This window comes from Zonotrichia albicollis, chromosome 15 (assembly GCF_047830755.1).
Source record: "Zonotrichia albicollis isolate bZonAlb1 chromosome 15, bZonAlb1.hap1, whole genome shotgun sequence".
NCBI classification, from domain to species: Eukaryota; Metazoa; Chordata; class Aves; order Passeriformes; family Passerellidae; genus Zonotrichia; species Zonotrichia albicollis.
In genome coordinates, this window is record NC_133833.1 from 10059409 (window position 1) to 10082476 (window position 23068).

Here is a 23068-nt window from a genome sequence, read left to right on the forward strand (position 1 = left end):
GGTTGTGCATAATCTGTGTGCGAATGGATGTGTGTAAATACACACTTGAACTATACCTCTGTGTGTATCACAGTCATGGCGGTTGGATTTTATTTTTATTTTAATACAACATTTGCAAGGTGCATCATTGCTTTGGAAGGACTTGGTGTAGAAGCTTACAGTTTCAGTCATATATAATTAAAGTTTCTAGTTTTAGCCCTAGCTCTGATGAAATGTCTAAACTTCTTCCTTCAGCAATAAACCTGGATACCCAGCTGCCTGCTGGAGCTCACTTGTTACTTGAGGGCAAACTTCATTTTAACATATAAATGTAATAATTTACATTTCTGCTGTGTATAAGCAGTGAGCTGCGAACAGTGATGTGATAGAGCTGTTTGGTTTTTGGGTTTGCTTTCCCCAGTGGATTTGCCGGGTTGGTCTTAAGTGAAACCAACTTAGTTCAGTGCTTGTCCTGAACCCAACCTTCCTTTGGGAATTGTGAGGCAGTAAGGAATAGGATTGTATTTGGGAGAGAAGAAAAAATTCCATGCTTATGTGTGCCTTAGTCTGATCTGTAACACGTTTAGTGGTGTGCAAAAGGTAGATGAGGTCCCTGTCTTTAAGAATTAATGCACAGTTAGAGGATGTGCGCTCTCTAACGTGGCAGGAACATCTTAATTTCCTCATTAAAGTCTTGCTTTGAGATGCAAGCAGCCTGAGCTTATGAAGTTCCTGAGCTCAATTATTTTCAAGCTCTTGTCAGTTTTCCAGCAGAATTCCAAATTTCTCAGGGGCAACCAGAATCTAATTTGAGAAGTCAAGTATGTTCATGGATGTATGATGAGACTGGGCTTCCTCTGTCCATCCTTCTGGCCTTAGGGCAATGTAACACGTCAGACTGGCCATGGTGAGCATCCTTAATTAGTGTTGAAGAGTGTCTCGTTTTGCAAGATGATAGACTTTTTACCTATGTAAATTACTTTCTTTGCAACTAATAAATTATGCTTCTCCATGCAGTACAGTGGGGCTCATTGTGCAGCTAGTTGGTAGTTTCACTTGATTACCTTTCCCATTTCTCTTTTTAATAATCCTTGAATGGGAAGTTCAGTCACTTTTAATAGTTCCCAAAAAGCAGTGGAAGGCATGTTTCACAACTGTGAGCTGCACACCAGTGTCCTGGCTGTGGAATCCACCTTGATGCAGTCAAGGAAAGCCTCTTTCCATGGCTCATGGTGCTGCTCCAGATAAATCAGTTACTTGGATGAAGACAGCCGTGCTTGCGCAGTCAGACACTTCCTTTCCTCTCCATTTGCCCTGTTCTGTTCCACACCCTGTTGCTGTCCTTGCTGGGCAGGGGGTCCTTTGATGCAGCTGAGTGAGCTCGTGGGGAGCTTTAGTTCTTCACAGGATTATGCAAATAATAATTGAATTAAAGAGCTGCTGTCAACATTACGAGGTTCTGCCAAAGACAACTGATGTTAGCACTCTGCGTGCAGGCACATGGATTTCAGAGTGGACTTGGACAGGAGAAGCACATCAGGATTCCAGAATACTTGAATATTTCCTTTCTGGCTCTTTGTGGGGTATATTTCTTACCCCTTACCAAACTAAGCTGTTTAACCAGGAGTTGTCCATCTGGGAACACAGAGTAAATTAAACTCTGAACAAAATGAATAAGGCATAAATATAGCCAGGGTTTCTGGGGTTTTTCCATAGTAACTGGGATAGCTGGAAGAAAGATTAAGTATTTTATATATATTTTTATAGGCTGATTCTTTAACAAATCTTTGACATATCATTGAAAAACTTAAAAATCCCATTCTAATAAAAATTTTTGTCTTTAGTTATGCAAATTTTATATTAAAAATCAAAATACCAGAATTACTTGAGGCTCTTAGGAACATTTTTGCGGCTCTCAGGGCAGGTAGCAGCTGTCACCTGCTCAGATGTGACCTGGTGCATTAAATCAGAGCAGTACCTTGAGTGAGGAGGCAGCAATAACCTTCAGTGAGATGCATAACACAGTCCTTGGCTGGTGCAAGCTCTGAGAGATCAATTTGTAGTGATCAAGGCAGCCCCTGAAGGTCTTTGCTGTAGTTGTACCTGAATTACATTTATATAGACAATAATAGTTGCTGAGTCTTGATTTTTAAATAACTTTAATATCAACCACAGCCTCCAAAACATGTCTTTTGAGGCACATTGTGATGGAAAAAGGTAAATGCCTGTACTGATGCAGGTCCTGCCACTGAGAGGAGGAAGAGGATGCTCAACCTGAGCTTCCTCAAGTCCTCCTCCTTTGGGCTGCTCTAATTTATAGCAGGCACTGAGAAATAATATGACCTTTACAGTGAGGTCTCCCTGAGGTCACAAAATTTGCATTTCTGAGGATCATTTGCAAAAATTCTGGAACAATTACTGAAGTAAGTAAAGAATAGTCAGATACTCCCTCCATGAGCTGTACTTTCTGCACTGCTCAGAGATGCTTTGACCTTCTAGTTTATTACAAGTCAGGAAAAGTCAATATTTCTTAGCTTGCCAAGTTGGAGGAATTTTAATGAGTTATTGAGTCAAATAGGTAATCCTCCAATAACAGACCTTTTTTCCCTTTCAGATTTACTGTGATAAAAACAAAGGCTTAATGGGGACCAGGAAAAATGGGTTTTTGTTGGAAACTCTTGCTTGTCTCTGAGCAAATGTTTTTAACCCCTTGACCACAAGTAGATGAAATGGAGCTTCAGCACTGGGACATTTTGCATTGGCATGAAATGCTGGACAGGCAATGGCTGTGTTGATGTTAGCAGGGAATTTAACGTGATAAAATGAGATTGAAGTAGCTGGTGCTGATCCTTCTCACATCTTTTTTTGCATGTGATAAGGAGCTGGATGAGATCTGCTCTGTGCTCCTACACTGAACTGTTTGGCTGCTGGAAAAATTTTTGAAGGGAAAAGCCCTGGGTGTACCTTAGAAGATGTTGTGGCACCCCAGTTGTGGTAGGGTGAGTTCCACTGGGTGCTGCAGCACATCTGGAGTAATGCTTGCACTTGAACATACTCTGAGAGCTGGCACACACAAAAACCTTCCCAAGAGCCAAACCTCCATGTGGTAAATGTAGAGAAAAGGGATTTGCTTCCAAAGCATCTTGCTGGTCTAGACTGAGTCCAGAGTCTGGCTGTTGAAAGGCTGTGCAAGGCTGGCTGTGGGTTTTTGCACAAGGAAAGGCTTAATCCTGGTATAATTGTGCCTTTTGCAATTCCCTTTTGTGATGCTCAACTCGGTGAACTCCAGTTAGCATAGAATGATCTAATTTCCTGAAACTCACTTCATTGCGTGTAATGCTAATTATTGCTCTGAGTAGTGGCTTGTTTGGAAGTGCCCTGTCCTGTGTGAATTTTAGTCATGTCCTCTGTAAGCCTTTAAGTGAGGAAACTTCATAAGTAGAAAATGTTATAGCACAAGGGCAGCCCTTTTAGTAATATCAAAGACCACAGTAATATTCAAAATATCATATCCAGTGAATTCTTAGAAGTAGTAGAAAGTTATTTTTCACTGTATGTCATTACTCAGAGTGTAGGAGTAGATACTGATGGTCCCTGTAACAATGACTGGTGTTTCCCCATTTCATTCCCTTCTGTGATAGTCAGTAACATTCCTTTCAGTAGTAGTCTTTCTTTGGAGTTATTTTTTCAAAAGCTCTCAAAAACAAAACTGAAGTTGTTTGTGTGAGCTGTCCTTGAAACCTGTGTGAATTTTAGCCTGAAGGATATTCTGCGTCTGGGTGGGAGCTTCTGGCTCCCAGGGTGAGAGCTGGACTCTGGATGTGCCCAGGAGCTGAGTGCTGACATTTGGGGCACTTGGCTGAGTTTTGTGCCTGGAGTAGTGCAGGGTTTCAGAATTGCTTTCTGAAAGTGTGGGCACTGAAATGCTCTCGCTGGGCTTTATTCTAGGCTCTAGTTCTGTGAAGAGCTAACAGAACAAAGGGTTTTGTGTCCATCACTTTCCAAGAAAGCTCTTTGAGCACACACTCAGTGTTGTGACGAGGGAGAGCTGGAGGTCTGGGAGTGCAGATCTGAGCGCTCTCCAAGCTCTTCAAAGGGGAGCACTTTGTACCTGCAGCACCTTTGCTGCTCCTGCCGGGGCTGTGCTGCTGCAGCAGCTGTGTGGGCTGTTGAGGCTCTTGTGGCTCATGGTTCATTTTCTGCTGTCCCCAGTACTGCAGGGGCAGGAGGGGCCCTGCCAGAGGCGGTTCTGCGGCCGGGGAAGCCGGTGTGTGCTCAACAGGGACACGCAGCAGCCCGAGTGCCGGTGCCTGGAGGAGTGCAAGGCCACCTACATGCCCGTCTGTGGCTCTGACGGCAGGTTCTACGAGAATCACTGCCAGCTGCATCGAGCCTCGTGCCTGCAGAGGAAGAAAATCTACATCGTCCACAGCAAGGACTGTTTCTTCAAAGGTAGGGCGTTGTTGAAAATAAATACTTCTGTAGGGCTTTCATCACTCGTTGTAATCCTGTAAATGGCTGAATGGTGTGTTTTATTTCTAAGAGCTAAATTTTTCAGGGATGATTTATTCCAGGACAGCAGAGAACATACACAATGTTTTATGCAGCTATTAAGCCCCTGAGTGCCATTGCCATGCAAAATGTAATCATACTGGGAACTGGTAAATAATTAACATCACTGTATGCATTGTGTGCACTGGAGTTGTACTGCTCAGTACTTTCAGCTGCTAGTGTAATAAATTTTTACAATCCAATTCATTTGAAAAGGCTTTGAACAAGACAAAGATGTTAAGAAAAAATAGATGGTATAAACAAAAGTTTGCTGCAACATTGAGAAACAAAAACCTAGTTAGGCAAATGACACAGGCAAAGGGAAGGAACTGCTTAAATGAAATAAGGAATGGGGACAGACTTTAAATAACTTTAAAGACAGTTCTGGTTACCAGTGGGATGCATACATCTGGAGCTCTTTTACTGGTTCAGTAGCAAATTTCATTATCATCTTTGCACCAAAGCCAGTCCCAAATCTCTCCCATAAGTGTTTTGTATGCCATGTGCCATCCTGCCATCAAGGGAGACTGCAGGAGTAGGAGCATGTGATAAAATGCCAGGGAATGGAAGAAGCTGTAAATTATTTTACTTCTAATGAGAGGTCTCACAAAGGGCCTCACTCGAGTATATCTTGAAAGCTCATTGTCAAATATGACTGTGTATACCTACAGGAAGATTTGAGTGGGTTGTTGCAAATATATCCAGTGACATTTGCGTGATCAAATATGAAAATAATTCCTTTATCTTCAGCTCACTTAAGCCTCCAAGGAGATTGGCTGTATACAGAGCTATCCATCCTGAGTTTTCTTTGCTAACATGATGCTAGAAGAGTCTATTTTAGAAACAGGAGCCCATTTGAAGAGCTTATTAATATGTCCTTGTGATACCCTTTGGAGATAGAAAAGTAGTGCCATTCTTGTGTCTTGGAGAAGACATTGTGTCTTTTTGTGACTAAAATTTTCCAGTGGTATGTAGGCACTGCTTTGCAGTGCATTGCAAAGTCTCATTTGCTTTGAAGATCTGGCTGTGGAGAGGACAACACAGCTGGTCAGAGCATTGATTTGGCGAACACGCTGGGTTAGTTTGTCACAGGCAGCCTCTGAATTTACCAAAGCAAGTAATTAGGATCAATAGACCTTGTAGGAAGTAAATCATGGAAGGGGTCACCCAAAGACATGTTTCAAGCACATGAGTATATCAAGGCATAGAGGGTTTTTTTGCTTGTCACATTAAAAAGGAGGATCTAAAAAGGGCACTTGTGCCTTGCTCCAAGTGCTGTGCTTCTGCCTCTGGGTATCAGGTGAGATCAGGGTGTGGATCAAGCTGGAAACAGTGTCCATCCCTGAGTAAGATGCAGGTGGGCCTCTACAGCATGAGAAACCTTGCAAAGAAAACTAAAGTCTGAATTACAGAGATGCTCAGCAACCCCCCACTCAGTTCAGGGGATTTTCTTTCCCTGACTACCAAGAACATACCTTGGGTTTTTCATTCTTGACATGACCCACCTTTTTATGATGGTGTGTCTGCCCTGGGTTTTTATTTGTTCCTTATCACATATAGTGTTAAAGAAAATGAGTTCTTATTGCAGTAATCAGCCCCTGCAGTGGCTGTATTATGCCTAATGATAGAATGTCACGCTTGAATACTTCCCTGAACACACCATGAAATGATGTCAGAAAGTAGGAGTTGTGTGTCCCAGTTTAAAGTAACCCTCGAACTCTTGCCAGGGAGCACTGCTTAAATCTGCTTTTCAGCAGAATAACAGCTTTATGGAAGGGAAGAAAGGAACAAGCTCACTTCTCTTCCCACGTGAATAAATAAAAATGTACTTCACACCTCTGTCTGCAGAGATAACATACAGAAAAAAAGTTTACCTTAAGTGGGGAATAATCCCACAGAATGGGACTCCATAGAAATACTTGGCTTCAGCCCTTTTTTCTACCATGCAGTTCCTGAGTAACCTTCTGTGTATTGCTCTGTTTATTGGTACTACAGTCTCCTATTTCTAAATCAAGAATGATAGTGGTTTCTCTTAAATCAAAATTTTCAGTCAGCAATTAAAGTACAGGTTTTTAAGCATCGTTAAAAGTGTAACATGAAATGTAAGACTTTGACTGGGGAAAAACCTTTAAGGTGCAAAATTACAGAATCCCAAAATGGGTTGGGAGTGCCCTTAATGAGCCTCCTATTCCAACCCCACTGGTGTGGTCAGGGACACCTTGCACGTGTTTTCTGTTTGCTTTCGACCAAGTAGATAATTTAATTATTTGGGTGCACTCAGACTGATGAGTGGGCTGCTTCATGGTTTTTTGTCCCTGTTGACTTGTTCAATTAAGATTTGAATTCCTGTTTAGAGCTGAGGGATGCTGCAGACTGGATGTCTGTATGTGCTCTGCCAGTTTGCCCAGTTATCAGTGACAAACTGGATGGACTTAAAGTAAGACAGAGATCAAATACCCTGGTTCTACTTTGGCTGAGCTAGGCCTATCTACAGTAAACTGACAATAAAGCAAACAGCAGGGATTTGTTTTCTTTTGTGTGTTTTGGGAAAGGATTTTTTGCTCTTTTAGCATATTTATCAGATGTGAAGTGCTTTATAAATACTAGTGGACAGCAGATACTCCTGTGTGAGTAGAAGCATTTGCATTCTGTACCAGCAATAGTATTAGGAGTAGCAGAAGAAAATTTCTCCCTGGAAAAATTACTGATTTCTCTTTGGTCCAGCCTGGAATAAAATGGCTCCTTGAAATCTTGAGAGTCCAAAATATTGAAAAAGCTTGTGGAAACGAGAGATCTCAGCAGGAGTGATCTCCCCAGGCTTTATCCTTCAGCCTCTGATGCAGCTCAGTTCCCCTTACACAAAACCATAAATGCAGTCCCTTTTCCTCAGTTGATAAAGCAAATAGGTGGGAAATTTCACTTGGGAGTTTTAAGTCACAAGGGAAATACTGTGAAGCAGAAGCCCTAAACTCAGAGATCTCAGGAGAAATGTCAATCCCACTCATAGCCCTTCACATTCTCCTTGATCTAGTTGTCCTTCCTGGTGTGAAATACAGTTTGGTGTTCCCATAGGAAAATGTTCTATTTAGGAATTTTCTACCATGTGGCAGGGTTTTTTTCATTTTCTATGTTTTCACTATTTTGTGAGTTTCTGTAGTCATTTGATTGAGGTGTTGGTGATTTTTACTAGGTAAAAAAATACATAAAAGTGCTTTTACTGTGTGCTGAACTGGTCAGGAAAGAAGTTTTTCTTCCCTAAAAGTTCTCCCAATGCTTATGAAGACTGGAAAGATAGCTGTGCTCAGAATGACAACTGTCCCATGGATGTCCAGAATGAGCACTTGGCCTGAAAATGTTCCTATTTGAATAAATGCCTTAGATAATTGCGTTATATCATTTCAGCACAGTATTTTGGACTATGCTTTGCTTTTTCATAACAGTAGTCCTCTTTTTTTCCACTGCTTTTCATTTATCTTTCCTTTTGACTGTCTACACCCACTCTGTCTCTTCCCTCACTTTTCTCTTATTATTTTTGGCCAGAGATAGCTGTGCAGACATCGTTCAATAATTTTTCATCCCTTACCTTCATCCTTCCACCAGAAACATCAGAGCAATGCACTTCCCTAGCAGTTTGCATACATTACAGAAATTCTGTTTAGAGCTGTGATTTTCCATTTTCAGGATTTAGGAGTAATAGTCCCCTTTCTTTCTTTCTCTTCCTGCTTTTTTCTGCTTGATCAGCAATCTCAGAGCTCCTGTGCATCAGCCAAGCCCTTGCTGGAGGGAGGCAGCCATGTTTGCTTGCTCAAGCTTATTTGTTATTTTCTGTGGTTCTGACATCCTCTCTTGATCCAGGTGGATTGGGTTTTTTATAAAAAGCTCAGATTTTCTTGCCAGCCTGTACATCAGCTTTGTGCTGCAGCTGGTCAGATTGAGTTTGTGCTCTGGCATGAATTCAGTCCAACTTAGATGACCAAATTCTTGAACTTTCCATTATGTAAATGTAAATGCACTATACCTGTGTTGACTACTTAATATATTTTTTTTGTCCATTTGGTCCACTTGTACAAAAGCTCTAATTTTATGAAATCTGACAGAATTTTATGCAGAGAGATGGTGTGCTGTAAAAGCATGTTCATGCCTGGTATTCCAGTCCCATTCTCTTCCTTCCTTCTCTACTGAAATGTCAGTATTAATTTTTCAATAATTTTGTCCCCTTGCTTAAAATGTCTTTTTTTTTCTTTTAAGCAACTATCTGGCAGTAATTTTCCTCCTTATACAAGGTCGTTTCTTGTCCTGTAATAAATCATAATTTTGTATATAATTTGTACAGAATTCTATAAGAAATCTGTGGAAAACCACCTGCCTTTCTCCTTTCTCACACTATGTGTGTTACACACACATAGTCACACTGTTTGGTTTGAGGCTTATGCTGATGCTCAGAACAATATTTCATGCCATGAATTTATATATAAAATCTTCTGGAGTGTGCATGCCTGTGTGCGGGCTTGTTGTGCATGTGCACACGTGTGAGTGTGTTTGCACATTGATAGAGCCAGAATCATGTGTTCTCTCAGGACATTTCTGCACAGGTAGTTTGCACATTGGCAGAGCCAGGATTATGTGTTCTCTCAGGACATTTATGCACAGGTAGTGTAGCAGAGGCTGGAACCTGGATCTGCATGGAGAGAGAATGAGAAGCAAAGGGCACAGCTGAAATGAGATGTTCAGCTTGATATAAGGAGATGGCTTTTCCTTGGAGACTGGTTGAGTGCTGGGACAGGCTGCCCAAGTGCCATCTCCATCTCTGAGAGCTTTCAGAACCTGTCTGGGAACAGCCCTGAACAACCTAGTCTGACCTTCACTAAATGTTTTGATGGAAGTCTCTTCCAGCCCATATCATCCCATAATCTTATGATTTCATGACCTTAGGTAATGGCATCTTTCATTTTCAACCACTCTTATCTTTCTTCCAGTTCTCAAAAAAGATTTTTTCTAATTAAGGAAAATGATAATCTTCTGCATGTTGACAGAAAATTTTCTATGCTTGAATGTAAATAAATTACAAACCTGGGGAAAAAACCAAACAAGCAGGCTGATAACTTGTATCAGTGCAGTAATCTCAAATACATATGAATTCAGCCTCAGGTGGTGGTAGTTTATTTTCTCTGTACTTTATTTGTTGTCCATGTGTTAGTTCTGTGCTTTGTTACTTCCAGAAGTAATTTGTTCTATGGAATAGCATTTCAAAACATCTCAGGGAAGGTGTTGAATGTTTTGCTCATTATGTGCTTGCAGCACAGGCAGACCCGCTCCATTGCTGGTTTGCAGACTGGAAGGAAATCTGCTCCATTTAACACTCTCTGTCTTTCCAGCTGGAAAAATTCTGAGTGTGAACTAATGGCACTTTTCCCAGCTGGCAATTAATATTTGCTGATTTAACTTTGCAGCAGTGCTGCCAGACTGCTCCGGTGGCAGCGGGCTGGGCAGGGGCGGCTGGGAGGAAGGCAATTAATCCCTGCTGGAGGAGGCTGGGGGCTTTGACATGCAGGTCAAGCCTCTAATCATCAATTCAGTGTCCAGTGTAAATATATTAGGAGTTTAAAGTGTTATAAAGAGAGATAAGTCCTATATAAAATGAAGGAATGTGTTTACTGTCAGTAGAGCTGATGCAGTTCTTAATAAACTGAATTCCAGAGGGATTCCTTTCTATTCTCACCCTGCCTTTTCAGCTCCTTCCACTTAGTCTTTTGGGGAGGGATCAATTTTACCTGGCTTTTCAGGCTGACTGCTCTTAAATGTGATTTATAGCTTTACACCTAATAAACAGACTGCATCAATCTTTGGGGTAAATTATGGAAATTCCATTGATTTATGTGAGGATACGAATAAGGGACTGCTAGTCTGCTCCTAGCTTTGGTAATAGAAATTTTCTAGGAATAGGTTTAGGATCTTGAAAAGTATTTTCCATTTTAAGAGAAAATTGAATGCTTACATTCCTGAAATTCATGGAAGGGAAATCTTGGCTAACAGTCAGTTGTGAAACTCTGTGGTATAGGTGGGCTTTCCCTGGAAATTAAATGCCAATAGCAAGAGTGGGAAAAGTCTAGGCATAAGCAAAATAATCAAAAATAGCAGAGATCATAAAGTCTAGCAAAAAGAGATCTTTAATTAAATATTGATTACATATTAGTTATAGAAAACCTTTGCTGGGGACCTCATGGCCATAATGGGAATCCCACAGGTGGGAGGGAAAGTGGGACTGGAATCCTGCGATGGACGCTGAATTTGACATGGTCAATCAAAAGATCAATTATGCTCACTGGAACTCCTCACAGCAGGGCCATTACCTGCTTCTGCTTGGCCAAAATAAAAATCTGTTTCCCTGCTGCTGGACTGCATAGACCAGTGACAGATTTTAGTTCCAGTCAGTAAAGCCAGAATTGAGGAACACACACCATGGATGAAGGTAGTGGAAAAAATGGTGTTATCTGATGTGATCCCTGTCCAGCATTCTTTGTGGTTTTATAGCTCCAATTTGAGGCAATAGCCATTTGGGGAGTGCAGGAATAACTGTGATGTGGCTTTTTATTTTTTAGATATGAAATTGTGTAACATTTGCTTAGAGCAGTCATGACTGTGACCTCCATGAACAGTTTTATTTGGTGACTGTTATCCATCTCATCTTATTTGGGGCTCAGTCTATTAATCTTCTCCAGTTGCCAGTCTTGATGTGTGTATGGCTGTAATATCTCCCATAAAACCAAAAAGCTTCATATTATGTATCAGCTAGTGAACAAAGGGATTAAAGGATATTTCAGCAGCAGTATTAACATCTTGAAAAAGAAGAGTGAGAATTGATCTTTCTAATCTTTTTCCCCCTTGTAACTGAGGGTGTACTGGTTGAACTGGAGTCACTGAAGCCCATGGTTAATGGAATGGGCAGCTGGAGGACCACACCAGCACCCAGCTCTGTGTAGCAATCCCTGCTCTCTATGAATGAGAGGAACCGCTTACATGTTTAAAATAGAAAAGCTCAGCCTAAATCTCCATGCTGTGGAGGAAGACAATATTCCATGAGGTGGTCTCAGTTTGAAGCACTGCAAGTTTCAGCTTCATGTTCTTGAGGGCCAGGAAATGAGATGCAGGTGGCTTTAGGGAGCCATCTGCTCCAAGCCTGGGTCTGCAAAACCTTCACTGCAGTGCTTTCAGGAAAGCTGAGAGGTGATAATGAAGCTTTTTTTGAAGCACAGCCTTAGCAGTTGTGATGGGGGACGGAGCAGAGGAGGAGGATGAGGAATCAAATTAAAGTGTGTGGGAAGAGAAGCAGGGAGGTGGTTTGTATTTACCAGTGGAAGTTCCTGTGCCAACTTTGGTGCTGCTTTCTGCAACACTCGTTATGTCAGGGGGTGTTTTTCGTTCTTTTTTTATCTATTTTTGTGTGCTCTTTGCATCTGACACGTGCTTGTTGCGATTTGGTGGCAGTCTGAACTCACTGTGTCCATATCACTTTTCTTTGCAAGTCACGTTCATGTTTATTGTACATTCATTTTGGAGCTCAAAACATACTTAAATATTGAAGAGCCTTATGTAGGAGAAGTTTTAGCTTTTTTTAGTGTGTTAAATTTAATATTAGCTCTCACCATTCCATCAGCAATTTTCCAAAACGCTCTGAGTGGTGTAAAACTGGAGAAATGCCAGCAAAGTGGGGCATTAAAAAGTCATGATTAAGAAGTGACACATCTACTGAGCTCCTGCATTGCTGAACCTCTCACAGCCCTGAAAAGAACTTGGATGCTCAAAAGTTTGTCTGCTTTTTTCCCCAACTCCGTTATCTTAAAGGTCTTTTCCAAACTAAAATATTCCATGAAGTTTCTACATCCATAGTTTTCCCAGTGGAAGGAAAGACTAGCACATGCCAAGTAATTTCAAATGAATGGCAACAAATACTATAATACTTTTGAAGTCACCTTTATTTCCCTCAAATTACATAAATTTTATGAATAGAAAAATTGCTGACTTGCTTAAGGCCCCCACCTTTTGAGAAGCAACACGCAGCTTTATGCCAGGGGACTCTCCATAGGGCACCACCAGCTCTGTGCTGAGACAGGAGCCAGGGAAAACCTTAATTTCAGAATAAATAAAAAAGCTCCAAACCAGAGAGAGATAGAGAGATTGCTTTAAATGAAAACTGAAAAGGTTAAAAGGTAGAGATGAGCATTAAAGATTAAGATGATTAGATCATGGTAAAGGGCGCTGGAAGCTGAATGAAGGGAAACAAATGGCTGGAATAAATTTTAGGGCTGGGGAGACTGAGGCAGGGAGATTTAGAAGTCCTTTAAAGATAAAAAGAACTGATTAAAATAGCTGATTAAAAGCTATTCAGCACAAATGCTAATTTTTCTGGGTGCGCAGTATAAAAAACTGTGGAGCAAATTGAAATTCGGAGTGCCTGGGAATACCAACAGGCTGGATGCTGCAGATTCAATTAGGTAGCTGCAAGGAAAAAGCTGGTCCAGCATCCCCCAGCCTTCTCTCCCTTCCTGCCTCTGTCCACCAGGATTTAAAAGGCACTTCTTGCTAATATGCTTGAGAGGGCTGAATCCTACCAGAGATGTCCTGAAGTCATGGGAATACAAGTTGAAATGAGCACTCCCCAGCATGGGGTACTGATAAAGCCCCTTGTAATTTCCCAGTTGTTTTTTTGATGTAGAATTGAAGCTGTTCTCTCCTCAGGGGCTCACGGAGTGCCAGGGGTGAGGTTATCTGCCTTTGCTCGCCTGCCTGAAGTGCAACTGCTCCCACAAATAATAAAACTTGACATGGGGAGGTAATGAGTGATCTGCAGATTTATTCTGTCTGCTCATGGCTTGAAAGCTCTTTGGGTAGAAACTTTTTTTTTTTCCCTGCTAAAAATCCTATTAATAGAGATTAATGTCAAATGTAAAGTACAGAGTTAATTATCAGTGCAGCTGTAGGAATGGGAGGGAAGGGGTTGGCAGTGTGTAGGAGCATCACAGAATTATCTTTGATTGGTTTGGGTTGGAGGGGACCTTCCAGTTCATCCAGTTCCAGCCCCTGCCATGGGCAGGGACACCTTCCACTGTCCCAGGCTGCTCCAAGCCCCATCCATCCTGTCCTTGGACACTTCCAGGGATGAGGCAGCCACAGCTTCTCTGGGCGACCTGTGCCAGGGCCTCACCACCCTCACAGGCCCATGTTTGGATTTGCAGCTCATAATGGTCTTGGTGAAAAAAACATCCCCATGATAACGAGCCCATGTGATGGAGTGAAAACAGAAGACAGAGCTTAGTCTGTTCTGCTCTTTAATTTAAAAAAATTGAGCAGTGCAATGGAGAGGGAGCTCACAATTGAAGTGTATCCAAGTATTTAAATATTTAAATGTAACCTTTTTAGTAAAAAGTTGATTGGTGTGATGTGTCCGAAGGAAGACATTTTTATTTACCTTTTGAATGAGGATTGTTTGCACTGCGAACAGCCTGATGAGCTGAGCAAAGGCTCACCTGGAAGAGTTTGCCATGGTGGGCATGGGGTTTATCTCTTCTGCAAGTGACTGCAGTCTCCTGTCAGGATCTGTCAAGGCTTTCCTCTTCCTTCCTTGCTTTTAACCTGCCACCCTGGCAGTTTAGTTGAGAGTTTTGCTGTTTTTAAGGAATTATGAGGGGGTATTTATTTTTCAAATTATTTCAAATTCCAGTATGAAATTTTAGTGGGGTTTTATTTATTAATCCTTATGTACCTGCTCTGGCACAGCAGCTCACCAGGAGGTTTTGTGGCAGATTTGGAGATGTTGGTGCCTAATGGTCCCTCTGCAGTTTGGAGATGTACAAGAACCTTGAGGGCACAGGACAATCCTGGGCATCCTTGTCCAAAACCAGCCAATCTCCTCACCAGTTTTCCAATGAAATCCATGGGGCTGGATGCTCATCATTGTTATAGGCTGGGTTTCTTTTCATTTAATCTAGAGCAAGCCAAATACTGTGCAAACATTTGTGGTGAATATTTAGTTGTATTGTCACATGTAAGCATTTTGCTGTTTCCATGGCCCTGTAGTTTGCTATTCATGAATATTTTAGCAAATTGGTTTACTAACAGGAGTGTTGCCTGGAAGCAAATGTTCCAGAATATTTGTAGAAAAGCAGATTTAACTTTGAGTTTGCAGTTACTTGCTGTGGGAGCATTATCTAAGCCCCATCTTAATGCTCCTCTGGGAGGACCAGCGTAGCCAATTAAAGCCAATCTTGTTTGGAAATGTGATTCTCATAACCTGCCCATGATAAACTGATATAAGGAGCTCTGTCTCTGTATAAAGACAGCTGGGTCAAGGTTGTGCAGCTCACTCTTGGCACAGCATCTGAGTGCCTTGCAGGTAAACTGGAAGCAATAGCAGAATTTCTTGAGGACTTGCAGGAACCTCTGATATTTGCTCTGTTTTTTGGATCAGAGCTGTCCTGAGGGAAAGATTTCGAAATATAAAAATTTTTGATTGGTGTGCCCTATGTAATGTGTAAGTTTTTGAAGGGTAACTGTGCTCTGGGTTCTGCTGCATTCTTCTGGCTTGAGTTGTAAAACAGTCTTGAAAGAAAATTGCTGTGGAGCTGTTTTCATATGGCCAGTGTTCAAGTAGCTATACTTGAATTCTAGAGTAACTAGAAAAAAAAATGGAGTGGCGTGAATACCTGCTCAGGTCAAGGACTGCAGGTGCTGTGAGCTCCCTGTGAGCTGCTCAGGGGCTGTGGCAGGGCAGGACTGGGGTGGGTGTTTGGTGTTCAGGGGCTCAAAGGGAGGGGAGAGACCTCGGTCCCCTCAGGTGGAGCAGCATCTCTGTCTGCAGCCCTCCACTGTTGGAGCTGTGCAGGCACCACAGCACTGCAGGCTGCGGGAGCTGTTCCTTCCTGTGGCCTCAATGCCATCAGTGAGGACAGAGATTGGATTTTAGGAAGAAATTCCTCCCTGTGAGGGTGGTGAGACCCTGGCACAGGTTGCCCAGAGAACCTGTGGCTGCCCCATCCCTGGAAGTGTCCAAGGCCAGGCTGGATGGGGCTTGGAGCAGCCTGGGACAGTGGAAGATGTCCCTGCCCATGGCAGGGGGCTGGAGCTGGATGAAATGAGCTTTAAGGTCTCTTTTGATCCAAGCCATTTTGTGATGATCCTGTGAAGTCATGCTCACAGTGCTGCACCTCTCCATCCATGGCTTCCCGTTTCTTTCCCGTTTGTTCCCTCCAATGGTCACCATCAGACTTCTTCCCTCATCCTCTGTAGGCATGTGTGAGATATGCCCATTTTCTTGAGAGTTTTTGCCTTAGGAATAGTTTCTCATAAGCAGAAACTCAAGAGTCATCCTATCTAAATGCAGCTGGTAGAACCCTCATAGCACTTTGGAAAAGCTCTGCATCCAGCATTTAAGTGAGGTGCTCAGCACATCTGGAAAACATCTGTCTGAGATTCATAATTTGGCATTGTCATTCTTGGAGTGACTGTAAAACAGGGCCTTGTGGAAAATGCTTAATACTCCTGGACACGTTGTGTTTTGTGTTAATGGGGAAATGGCTTGTTAGGTCCAAACTAACTGGCAGAAAATCTTGCTGGAGCTGTACAGCGTTGAGGAAGTAAAAAGCTGTTAAGGCTAAAATTTCAGCCTCTCTGAACCCAGTAGATTTTGGCTGCATTTTTACTGGAACAAAATTGAAAGCTAATGAAGGCGTTTGGTGGCCCCACACTGGCTTTCAGCTAGCTTTTATTTTACATAATGAATTGGGGAAAATTGGAGTGCAGTTACTCTGGGTTCACTTTAGAAATGTGAGCAGGTTGCAGGCTGCTGTTCTGGGCTCGTCAGTTATAGCTAATTCCTTTGGCTCTTTTAAAACAGAAATGCTTTGTTTTCCTTTGCAAAAGGTGGCACAGGCAGCCCACAGGGCTGCTCCGGCTACAACCAGCCCAGGAAAATCATTGGAGCCCTGCCCTCCTGAGCAGTTATCTCCCAAATCCATCCTCTTTCTGGCCTGATGGGATTTTTTTTCAGGTCTTTGTTTAAAGTCATATTTCACCACTTTCTTAAATTGATGGCAATTTCCTAATAGATAAAATTTCTTCCAATTGCTTCATTTTATGTTTTCAGAAACAGTGCCTCTTTTTAATTTTCTTTTTTTTTGCACTGGGCTGAGAGGTTTTCCATATTATTATGTGAACTGACATCTCCTTTTTTATTTCTTTCATCTTTTCAATCTTGGTGCATTTATCTACTTCCTTGCAGTCAAGGTGAAGAATTGGAGAAGTGTTAAAGGAATGCTTCATTATCCTGTTTGATGCTGTTACACCCATGAATGTGGGTCTAGTTTGTGCTGACATCTCATCTGTGCTGCCTTGTTCACACAAGCCTTTGGTAACCTGAGCTCAGGGAATGCTTTCCTTCTGAAGTCAGGTTCCCATTGGCAAGTGTCCTTTTGCAATAACTCAGTATCATGAAGATAACTTATTTTTACTGACAGTAACAGACATAAAATACTAAAAATATTTAGGAAAGAAGCAGTATTGAATCCCCAAATCTTGTCTTCCTCCTCCTTGGAAAGGCTCCAGACAAAGCCACTGTCCCCAACAATGAGCTGGAGAACTCTGACATTTCAAAGTAATCAGGTAGAATTACTGCATCTCCAGATATCTTTAACCTGTTTACTGACATTTCATTCACATCATCTCATAATGTTCATTGGATCAGAAAACAGCCTGGAGCCACATTTGCAAAATGCTTCATGAAATGTTTTGATCTGGGAATGTGAAAGCATTGTATAGGATAAGGTATAGGCTATTTATAGGATAATCAAATGGGATATCATAGTTCTTGATATTTTTTTAAAGTTTTTGTGGGTTCCCCATTTGTTATTCTAATTTTCTCCTCCTTTTGGTCCCAGAGCAGACATTTCCATACTCCCAGTGTCAGGCAGGAGGCTGCCATGCTCTTTGATGGGATTTCCTAACCAAGCATCAACTGGAGCCAGCCCCTGAGAAGTGCGGTGATCCTCACAGACATTTTTAGCCATATTTCAGGTGCCTGTGTAAAGGGGCTGCTCAGTCAGGACACAGAGCTCAGCATTGCTGCTGGAGCACCAGTCAGGAAAGATAAACTGCAAATGGAAGCTGGAATTTAAAAAATCAGTGCAGAGCGTAGGAGAGCTTCAGCAGTGGAAGGATCAGGCTGCTCAGGGTCTTCCTCAGCTGTATCCTGAAGCATAAAAAAACCTACAGTGGCTTTACCAAATTCAGAAATGTGCCTGATGGCAACAGGCATCTGCAATCAATAAGTTCAGAGAAAGCTGAGAATATGATTGTGAACGTTTATTGTTTTCAAAAAAGAAATGCCAATTTTTAATTAAAATGCAGGAAGAGCATTTTTAGGGGTGTTGGAAATTATATTCCAGCGCTGCAGGTGCTTTTTCTTCATTGTATCCTTTGGCAGGACTGTCATGGCTTTTGAATTATGGCATTGGAAAACCTTCTAAAAGCTTGCTCAAAGAAAGGTAAAAAAAAAATCTAATTTAGTGTGTTGAAAAAATACTTAACAGTCTTGTAGAAATAATGTTCTAATTAACAGTCTTGGTCTTTATGAGCTTTTGAGTGAGCAGGTGCTGTCTAAAGCCAAGCCAGGTGAGGTGTATCCCTCTTGAGACAGTTCAAATCCTGAGTAAACAGGAGCATTATTTATGAATTAGTTTCTCTGATAAGTCCTGCCTTTCTATGCTGCATGAATTTTTGCATGTTTCTAAGATGCATGTTAGCACTTAAGTTCATGTTTTTAAAAAGTTAAACAAAAAAAATATTTATATATATCTTCTACTCTGACATTAATTTTAAATACTGTGAAGTGATCTTGGAGGTTTTTTCAACCTTAATGATTCTGTGATTCTATGTGAGGAAGCTCCCAAGCACTGTGGACAATGTTGGTGTTATTTTCTTTCATTATTGCATTTGGCTTGATGCTTATTAGAGTAGCAAAAAACAACACCCCAAATATTTAATAACAAAAAGCACAGAGCAAGTAAAAAGCAGCTATTGATTTATTGTTGTTTTATTTCCACCATCACCTCACCGTTATCTTTGATGAGGGAAGCACAAGCCCAATGATGGAAACAGCTTTTTGCCAATAACACTTTTTGGTAGGAATTTAGTACCTGTAGCAGATAGAAACCAGAGGGAGAATTTTTCCTTCTGTGCCTTTTAGTCCTGTGAATTCTCCCCAGATTTCAGAAGCAGGGAGGAGCTGGAAGGATGACAGGTGACACAAGCAGGGTTTTGCACCGTGGCTCCCTCTGGCTTCTATAAAAACTCATTCTGCTCCAGCCCTGCACTGCTGATCTTTACAGGAAAGGGTGCTGACAAATGGAAAAATAGATTTTATTAGTGTGAAACAGAGAGGAGAATTGCCATGCCCCTGTTTTAGGCTGGTTTACACTTTTCTGTGTATTATTTGTGCGATGAGGGCTCAGCAGTTTTGATGCAAGACCAGGCTGAAGTTTGGTCTGAGGGATCCAGGATCTCGTTCAGGGATCTCTTTCAGGGATCAGGGACACTCTGTCAGGCAGGTGGCATTAGGTGCGCAGTGCAAGGCACCAAATGAAGACAAAATAGGCTGTTTCTTTTCTTTTTGGGTGTTACAGACCCATTTTCAGCACACTGTTTTGAAGAAATTATGATCGATTGGGTATTTTAATCATCTGCTAAATAGTTTCCTACTTGATCACACTAATTACTTTTTTCTTAATGTATGCTGTCTTCATCCAAGGGAGAGCCTGTGTCAGTGCTGACTTCAGCTTCCCAGGTCTGCCTGTGCCACTGGAGAAAAACCCATGGGAATGGGCTTTCTTTTGCTCCCTTAGTTTTATTTTCAATTCCTTGTGTAGATTTATGCACTTCAATTTTTTTGCTGTAGCAATTGACTTATAAGCATCAAGCTGGGTAGTGGAGACTTTGCACACTGAAAAAGGCTCTTTTCTGCAGCTGTTTTTCCACCTGGCTCTCAGGTAAAGGGCCTAAGGGCACCAAGGAGCTTTTTTACTGGTTTTCTGTGGGTGCTGTTCCCAGGTGTGGTGATCAGAAGTTCTGAACAGCAGCACCAGGAGACAGGACAGTGTCCTTGCTTCTGCAGAACCCAGGGAACACTGAAAAGGTGCCATGCTTTGGAGGAAAACCTTTTAATTTTAGTTTCATTAAGTAATTTCTCCTAAAAACAGCACTGTAAATGAATACCTCAGTAATAAGTACGTTGTTTTAAACCAAAATTAAATCCAAATAATTAAACACCACAGGTTGAAAACTGAGGGAAACTGCAGCTCATAAGAAAATGCTTGTCTTGAAGTATTTGAGTCAATGCAAGAAGGAATTCTCTGCATGAACAAACTGTAATAATTTTTAAATAATTGCTGTTAACACTTTTGGTGACTACCTAAGTACACGCTGACATATGGTGTGTCAGCATGAGGCACTGATTTAGGGTTTGATGTTCTATACCAGTTTTCAAGCTGTTGGATGTAAGCTGGAGGATGCATTATGTAAGCAGACAGGTGGCAAGGATTCAGCAGCTTGGTCAGCAGGTGGGATTCTGGCCTGCTGCTCACCATGGAGAGCCCGTGCTTTCCTCCTACCTCATTGACCTCTTTTCTCCATCTCCACGTTGGTTTTATTTTCTTTTGCCACTTCTTTTAGCATCCTGTGCTTTGCTGGGGGAGCATCCCCAGCCCAGCTGGGGGCTTTGAGGCACTACAGCTCTTCTTAAGGCAAAAATCAAAATTTCCTTACAAGACATGGGCAGGAGGAGGAAGTGTAGGAGGCACATTCTCCTTTTATGCCAATGAAAAAGCTTCTAAAAGCTGCAGGTGAGCATTGCAAATCAACTCTGCAACTTAAAAACATCCTATTTATTGTTCTTAAAAGCATGTACATTTTCCTCTGTGAGTTCCAAGGCATGCATGCTTCAATAACCCCCTTTATGTACATTTTGTGTAATTTCTTGCTGTGACAGTTGCAAGTGAAGATGCTCAGAGCTGCCTTTGGAAGCTTCAGCAGCCAGCTTTTGAAAAGGAAACGCTGGCACTTTTCCCAATTTTCTGCCATCTGTTGGAAAAAAAAACTCCAAAAGCCCAAACTTGCACCTACTCTGTGAAAGTTTCCAGGTAGGAAATCAGAGTAATACCAAGACTGGATGTAAAGTCTTAGTTAGTCCATGTTAGTGCAATGTGTGTGCAACTGCTTATTCTAGTTAGTTCCAAACCACATCTAGTTTGGGCAGAGCCCCCACAGACCACATGCAAGTGTCTGAGGTCACTTTGGCTCCTTTAGGGATGGCTTGTACTTCCTGATTTATAGAAATTACCTACAAGAAGGTGTATCCAAGATGCTTGACATAGAGAAGGAATAGTGGCTTGGTTGATTCCTTCTTTCCTCCTTGTCTTCCCTCCTCACTTCTTCTCTTCCCCATCTTTTCACTCTGCTTTTTAAATTATTTTTCTGTAACTCACAAAGCTGCAATTTATTCTGGGGAAGCTTAACAGCAGACATGTGCTGATTGTGGAGCAACATGAAATCTGTGATGTGAGGAGCAATTGAAGAAATCCCAGCTGGAAACAAAGCTCCTTGCCAGGCTCAGCACAGCCGAATTTGTCAGTGCTCAGCAAGCAGCAGCAGATGTGGGGCTGGTGTTGAAAGCAGCAGGGCTGTGGGGAGTCTCAGGAGCAGGGAATCCTGGAGTTCATCCACAGGGTGCTGGAAATCACCTGTGCTGACTGACATCAAAGTCTGCCTAGCTCCTGCAAAAGAGCTCAGGGAGAAAGGCGTTCTTGCACGTGCAGGAGAGAGTGGGGTGTTTTAGGAGATGATGCTTTCATTCTTCCTCAGAGGAGTGTGTCCTTTCTATTCCCATCATCTATTGGACACACAAACTGCACCCAAAATTTTATATAAATAACTATATAATTTTATATAAATTTTATATAAATAATAGGAATCTCAGCAGCTGGATTTGAACACGTGTTTTAAAAACATCATAGAGTGAGAAGGGAAGGAGGCGATATTAATAAGTAAATTTTACATACTGTAAGGATGTAGGTTTTTTGTTGCACTCAGAATTTTGCAGCCTTACACAACTTTAGCAAAAGTTGGCGTTTCATTTTTTGCTTTTGGGTGTTATTATGATTGGATGAAGCCTTAATTGTTGAAGCCTTCAACAATTGCACTGCAGTAAATATCTGAAAAAAAATGAATGTAAATAGAACTTAGCAAATGAAATGTGAATATGTTTATTTGTGTAAGATGTGTCCTCATATCTTGCAAGCAAATTTACATTTTTAAGGAGCTGCTTTGAAGCACCATCTGCAGAAATCCCTTAATACTAAATAAATAAATCTTCAGACTGGATTCACATGTAGAAATAACCAAATATATTCTTAATACAAAACAATTCTACAGCATCTAATGCACTCTGTCTAATGCATCATCATTTTAATGGATTCTGGTTTAATTGCTCATATCCCCCAGCTGAAAGCCACAGCTGAAGGTGGTTTTTCCTGGTTCTTCTGAGGACTTGTTGATATCCTGAGAAATTGCTGGGGTCATAGCCTAAGCTAAAGCACTTTTGCTAAGCATTTTCCCTACATTTGGAGTAGGAGTACAGGTCCAGCAAACCAAGTTGCAGGCCAGGGCTATGGGCTGATGCTCACGGAGGAGCCCTTGGGTTTTGCGCCCCAGGTCCCTGCAGCCTGAAAAAAAAGGAACTGATGTGTCATATTTTGCTCTGGAAATCAATGCCATATTCCCAGTGAGCTCAGACAGAGTACTGATAATTCCTAAAATCTCTGTAAGCCTCAGTATAACAGCAGAGCTTTGCCATTTGATTCTCCAGGCTTATCCCAAATCAGCTTCTATTAAAATGGAATTACTTGGCAGGAGTAAGTCTGGGAAGAGCTCTTGATTTTTCCTGATGGGTCCTAGTAGCTGTTCCCAAATTCTTGTGGACACTTTGGTACTTCCTCAGATCGATGTGTTTGTTATTCTGCCAATGGCCAAAGGTTTCCACAGGGAGGCAGGACATGGGTTTGGGTTTGGTGTCCCCTGTGCAGTGAGAACTCCTTCTGGGATTGCTGACTGACCATCACAAGTTTGGGTTTCTCCTGGTGAATTTTGGTTTCTATCAGTGCTGAGATGATGGCTCTGCAGACAGCTGGGGGGGTTTGGAAGCTGTGGCTGTGCTCGCTGCTGGAACAGGGAGTGAGAGACAGTGGGGGTGAGGATGAAAACAAGGAGTTATAGATGGTGTCTGCTTAAGTCTTTGATAGCTTGTAGTAAAATCTTACCAGCAACTCAGTTCACGTCATGTCTTAAACTGCTTGTGAAATAAATATAACTGACAGCTCTGCACGCAGCAATGCACCGTTTGTGCACAGAATATTTTTCATTTGAAGCAACCCAGAGGCAGAAAGAGATGAAACGCTTGGAGCGGCAGCCTGCATCCCCACAGCATGTGTCACTGCGC

The 23068-nt window shown here is 41.8% G+C and overlaps 1 protein-coding gene across 5 annotated transcripts in view; it reads left to right on the plus strand.

Moving 5' to 3' along the window:
• Positions 1–23068, plus strand: part of FSTL4 (follistatin like 4) — a 330553-nt gene that overhangs the window by 185676 nt on the left and 121809 nt on the right. For all 5 annotated transcript variants that reach the window (XM_074551962.1, XM_074551961.1, XM_074551964.1 and 2 more), the window contains exon 4: positions 4192–4431. In XM_074551962.1, coding sequence (XP_074408063.1) covers positions 4192–4431 — 240 coding nt within the window. The remainder of the gene's footprint in view (positions 1–4191; positions 4432–23068) is intronic.